The sequence below is a fragment of the Myotis brandtii genome, unplaced genomic scaffold, assembly GCF_000412655.1.
Source record: "Myotis brandtii unplaced genomic scaffold, ASM41265v1 scaffold268, whole genome shotgun sequence".
Lineage (NCBI taxonomy): Eukaryota > Metazoa > Chordata > Mammalia > Chiroptera > Vespertilionidae > Myotis > Myotis brandtii.
The window spans coordinates 3,208,820-3,214,912 of NW_005360187.1; the positions used below are offsets into that span (position 1 = coordinate 3,208,820).

The 6,093-nt window shown below is 45.6% G+C and overlaps 1 protein-coding gene across 5 annotated transcripts in view; it reads left to right on the forward strand.

The window, feature by feature from the left end:
* The window catches only part of ABHD6 (abhydrolase domain containing 6), a 52,603-nt gene that overhangs the window by 37,498 nt on the left and 9,012 nt on the right, over positions 1 to 6,093 (forward strand). For all 5 annotated transcript variants that reach the window (XM_014541367.1, XM_005868402.2, XM_014541365.1 and 2 more), the window contains one exon: positions 2,980 to 3,137. In XM_014541367.1, the coding sequence (XP_014396853.1) occupies positions 2,980 to 3,137 (158 nt within the window). The remainder of the gene's footprint in view (positions 1 to 2,979; positions 3,138 to 6,093) is intronic.

Sequence of the window (6,093 nt, forward strand, 5' to 3'; positions counted from 1 at the left end):
GACCCCACCTGTGCATGAATTCGTGCACCAGGCCTCTAGTTGAAATATAATAATATTACTATCCAAAATTTATTGAGCTCTTTTGAGCTAAGCTGTTTATATAGAGTTCATTGTTGCCATCACTGTGACTTTATGAAGTGATGGTACTATTATTACGTCTCTCCTCTTTTTTGCCAAAAACTCAGAGATCTTTATTCATTACAAGATCTTTTTAAAAAATCAACAAACTTTAGTTTCTTTGTTCTTACTTGTATACATGTCAACTTGAGCTGTAACATGTCCCCAGAAATTATGATCTGAAGTTGGATTTTTAGAATTCATTTTTCTTACCTTAGTCTTTGAACTTGGATTTATAATATGTTAGAAAGAAAAATATTAATTTTTCTCTTTTTTCCTTGTCTTGCTTCCTGTCTCTCTGGTACTTCGTTGGAGTAAGATGTAAATTGCCCAGATTTTAAGTGTACATCTCAGTAACCTTCTACATATGTAGTTATTTCCAGATCAAGATAGTGTGCTCATTTTATTAGTAGGAACATTGAGGTACAAAGAAGTTATATAAGTGCCTGAGCCAGCATAGGAACCAGTCCCAGGCTGTCTGGCTGCAGAACCAAGCTGCGGCTTTTTTGGAAGTCAGTTTGTGTTCACTGTCTCCAGTATGTGACTCATGTCCACGACCCCCTTTTCCCACTAGAACCCAGCCTGGAGCCAAACCTGTATACCTCACTAAAACGTAACTAAATGGACCTTTATTTTTTTTAAAATATATTTGATTGATTTTTTACAGAGAGGAAGGGAGAGGGATAGAGAGTTAGAAACATCGATGAGAGAGAAACATCGATCAGCTGCCTCCTGCACACCCCCTACTGGGGATGTGCCCGCAACCAAGGTCCTGGGACCCTACCAGAATCGAACCTGGGACCTTTCAGTTTGCAGGCCGACGCTCTATCCACTGAGCCAAACCGGTTACAGCCTAAGCGGACCTTTAAAGTCTTTCAGTCACTCTGAAAGTAAATAATTTCAGGTCTGGTGAGGACATTGTAATTGAAGTCAAGCTCCCAATGGGTTTTCTCTCCTCCTCTTCCCAAGCGCCATGTCTGAAATCATTTGTTCTTTTAATAATAAAGTTTGAGAATTGGAGAAGCTGCTCCTATGGAAGGTTATTAGATTTTAAATCGGTTATGGGAGGTCAGATCTAACTGGATTTTTCGAGTGTATGTTCATTTGCTCAAAGAGTTGTACGCCTGAGTTTCCATTGAAAATTTAAAACTGTTTGTATGTGAAAATGGAAAGATAAACTTTTTTTACTTTGAAATAATTTTTTTAAGTTTGCAGAAGTGTTGCAAAAGATAGTACAGAGTTCCATCTACCCTTCATCCAGTTTTCCTCCCCATTGTTAACAGCTCACATTACCACAGTAAATGTGTCAACACTAAAAAACCAGCACTGGTGCATTGCTGTTACCTAAACTCCAGGCTTTATCTGGATTTCATTGGTTTTTCCACTCGTGTCCTTTTTCTATTCCAGGACCCAATGCAAGATACCACATGGCATTTAGTCTGGATTATTTTTAAAGTGGAAGGAAATAGATCATGCAATCTGCCCTCATGGCATTGCGAAAGCCACTCGGTGCCCATAATGGATTTAAAGGAGCTACTGAATGTAGGAGATGAGTAAAGTGTGGATTTCTGCAGCTTAGTATCAACGCCATTGCCTTTCCAAAATCTAGTTCTTCAAATAGAAAAAAATTAAAATAAATAAAATCCAGTTCTGTAGCTAAGTTAAACACCCAGAGATATGCTCATTGTTGGAAGTGGAAATTACTTTTGCCCTCCTGTGTACATCAGTTTGTGTAAACTCTCTTGTGCCATGCTCCAGGGGGCAGGAAATAATGGTCCGTCTCCAAGCTTTCTTCTTCAAATCCCCACTGGAGGGTATTTTTTCCATTTATTTCTAGAGAGAGTGGGAGGAAGGGGAGAGAGAGAGAAACATCGACGTGAGATACAACAATTGATTGCCTCCCGCATGTGCCCCTACTGGGGCTGGGGAACCTGCAACCGAGATACATGCCCTAGACCAGGAATCGAACCCGTGACGGTCTAACCACTGAGCAAAACCAGCCAGGGCCATCTCAAAGCTTTTCAGTCTCACGATGGCGCCTGGTGCTCTCCTGGAGGAAGGGAGACTGTACAGAGGGCAGCCGCTGCCCCAACGTGGGGGATGGCTCAGAGGGGGACTTGCTCTCACTGTTTTGTGTATTGACCCCAAATAAGAGATTATTAAGTGGGTCCAGGACAAAGGGAGGAGTGGTCAGTTCCTTCAATTCTCCGTTTTCTTACCATCATGCATTTCGTGATATCTCCTCTCAACAGCACAGATGTGAAAGGGGCTCAGGCGAGCTGTCTTCCAGGCTAATGCTTCTTAACTCTATCGTACAGATAAGTCTCCGGACAGCTGTTAACGGGCAGCTCTGATTCAGGAGGCTTAGGGAGGGGCTGAGCTCCGGTTTTCTTACGGGCTCCCCATGCTGCTGGTCACCCACCTGTAAAGTATCTGGAGGGATTTTTTTTTTCTGTTTCTCTTCAGAATGTGCTTTTGACCTTGAACAAGGATGGCAGAACCCATTAAAAAGGAATCTGGCCCTGACTGGTTTGGCTCAGTGGATAGAGTGTCAGCCTGCGGACTGAGGGGTCCCAGGTTTGATTCTGGTCAAGGGCATGTACCTTGGTTGCGGGCACACCCTCAGTGGGGCGTGTGCAGGAGGCAGCTGATTGATGTTTCTCTCTCATCGATGTTTCTCTCTCTCTATCCCTCTCCCTTCTTCTCTGTAAAAAATCAATAAAATATTAAAAAATAAAATAAAAAGGAATCTGGTGAAACACCCCTGAAACATATTAGCTGATACTAGAAGTTCCCTTTCTGAGATGGGGGTTGGTAAGAAAGTAGATGAATGGCCAAGCTGTTTTGGTTTGAATCCCCCAGGCCTGCAATACCCAACTGATAATCAGTTCGTACGACGGCTCAGAGAACTGCAGGAATCGGCCGCCGTAGAGAAGATCCCGCTGATCCCGTCCACCCCAGAGGAGATGAGCGAGATGCTGCAGCTCTGCTCCTACGTCCGCTTCAAGGTGCCCCAGCAGGTATGGGACCTCAGCAGCAGCACGGTGCCTGCCTCCTGCCAGGGGTGCACTGGCCAGCACAGCTCCCTTCGTGCACCCTCCTCCCTGCACTTACCTGTCTATTCACTCAACAAGCGTCTGTACCGTGGCCGTGATGTGTCAGGCCGTGATGTGTGGGGCACCGTGGCGAATGAATAAGACAGAAGAGGTTCCTGGGTGGACACAAGCTAGTGGGGAGGCAGACAATCAACAAGTCGACAGATTCTTAAAAATTATAGTAAGTTTTCTAGGGGAAATGAAGATGGTGCCGTGAATAAAAACAGGGAGGCAGCAGAATTGGATTGGATAAGCCTCTTTGAAGGAATAGCATGTTCAGAGTTAGAAAAAATATAGGCAAGTTCAAGACACTAAAAGGGGCCCTGGGTGACCGGAGCCCAGAGGATGAGGGAGAGAATGCGATGGATGAGGTTGGAAAGGGAGGCAGGGGCTCAACCAGAGATTCTCAATTTTAAAAAATCTCAAGACCACTTTATACTTTCAGAAATTATTGAGAACCCCAAAGAGTGTTCATTGGTGAAAGTTATAACTGTTGATATTTACCATGTTAGAAATTGAAAGTCATAAAAACTTAAAACACAAGAATATAGATGCACTCCTTTCATTAGCCACCAGAGTGACATTGTTCCTTGTTCTGTGGGCCCTGAAAATCAGTCTGCTTTTGAGAAAGTCAAAGCGAAAAAGGCAAATAACATGTAGTATTATTATGAAAATAGTTTAACCTCATGGACTCCCCAAATCCACTTTGAGAACCACTGGGCTAGATCATGTAGCACTGGATGGGTTATGGGAAGGAGTCTGGGTTTCTCTAAGTAGGATCGGAGAACCCCTGAAGGATTGTAGGGGGTACAGACAGAAGCAGGGAAAGCCACGAGGGTGCTGATGTGGCTCAAAGATGATAGCGGTGTGGACGAGGGTGGCAGCAGTGGAGACAGATCTGAAATGCTTTGGGAGGAAGAACAGAGGACTTACCAGCAAATTGGATGTGGACGATGAGGGAAAGTGGGGAGTCACAGGTGACTTCCGGTAGTTGAGTTGGATAAAGGCAGCATTTCCTGAATAGGGGAAGGAGAGGGAGGGTGCGTTTAGGGGACAAGCTAACAGCTCCATTTTGGGTGCCTTAAGTTTAAGCTGCCTGTGAGGCCTCCAAGAAGTGAGGCCTCCAAGTGCAGATGTCAAGCAGGCAGGTGTTGCTGAGGGAAGTCTGTTTGGAGCTAGACAATTAAAGCCACAGCCGATGATTATATTAAAGGACTTGGGTCTGCATGGAGTCATCTGAGGAAAGAATAGAAAACCAAGAGAGGAGAGTCCAGGGCGGAGGCTTCATAACAGCAGATGATCTCCCTCTGTTGTAAGAGCTGGACCCTGCCTCAGGGTGGATGGGTCCTCGTAGGAGGTGAGAGAATGGGCTCTATTCAGAGGTTGTGAGCATGACTCAGTTATTGGGTGTATCCTGTCTCTGAGGAAGCACCCAGACTCTGTCCTATATTTTATCCCTGAAAATCCTTTTTTTAAAAAAATATTTTTATTGATTTCAGAGAGGAAGGGAGAGGGAGAGAGAGATAGAAACATCAATGATGAGAAATATTGATCAGCTGCCTCCTGCACGCCCCCTACTGGGGATCAAGCCCGCAACCTGGGGCATGTGCCCTGACCGGGAATCAAACCGTGACCTCCTGGTTCATAGGTCGATACTCAACCCCTGAACCACACCAGTCGGGCCCTGAATCCTTTTTAGTAGTGAAGCTGTGCTGATCCCCTCTAGGCACCGATCTCTTCCCCCAATAGAGTGGCCAAACAGTTTTAGAAAATTCCAAGTTTTGAGTTGTCAGGGAGATGAAAATGCCAGGAGAAAATAAATGGCAGCTCCAAAGTTTTCCCCTCGTAGGAGAGAAGGAGCAACCAAGCACCAGTGTTATGACTGTCTATCTGTCTGTCTGTCTGTCTGTCTGTTTGTGTCTTGCAGTCTAAACTCTGTAAGATCAGGGACTTTGTCTTAATTTGCTGCTCTATCCTCAGCTTTTGGCACAATACTTGCATGAAATAGGTCTTAGGTGTAGATTGAATGAGTCAGTGGATGCAAGGATGCCTGGATAACGCAGGAATGGAGCATGGAGGTGTGGGTAGATGCATGATAGATGGATTCATGAAATGGTGTATTCACATGCATAGATGATTTAGGATGCAGGATAGGTGGATGGCTGGATGCTTGATTGGCTGGGTGGGAGGATGTCTAGGAATGCAGGATGGAGAGTAGATGGATAGGTGGATGCATTAGTAGACATATGCACATATGATTTAGAGATGCAGGATGGGTGGATGGATAGGTAGGTGGAGCAGAGGTGGAGGATGGACGGGTGGATGCCCGATGGATATGATGCATGGGTGCATATAGATAGAGCAAAGAAAATGTCTGATGCTGAGCACAGTGTGTTGACAGCTTGCCATTGGCTCACCTCTGGACTTGCACTCTGGTCCTGTTAGGTTCTAGTCGTGTTCCAGGAGTTGGTTTAGTCCATAGCAGTTATGGCTGATTTTCCCACTTCAGTCCATGCGCAGGACTCCTGAGAGTGCATTTAAGAGGTTCAGACCATTCCCAGGAAGATGAGAGGAGTGGTGGCTGCTAATGTGAACCTAGGACCTACCTCAAGAGCCCCGAGGCAGGGGAAGTGGGGGCTGTGTTCCTTCCGGCCATGCACCTCTCAGTCAGTGTCTGGGTCCAGGAGATCCACAGCTGCTGCAGCCTTCACAGACCTCAGCAGGGGAGGCCAAGACAACGTTGAGCAATAAACAAGGGACTCTGCACCCTCCCAGATTTCCCCAGTAGTTTCTTTCTTTCTTCCTTTCTTCCTTCCTTCCTTCCTTCCTTCCTTCCTTCCTTCCTTCCTTCCTTCCTTCCTTCCTCTCTCTCTCTCTCTCT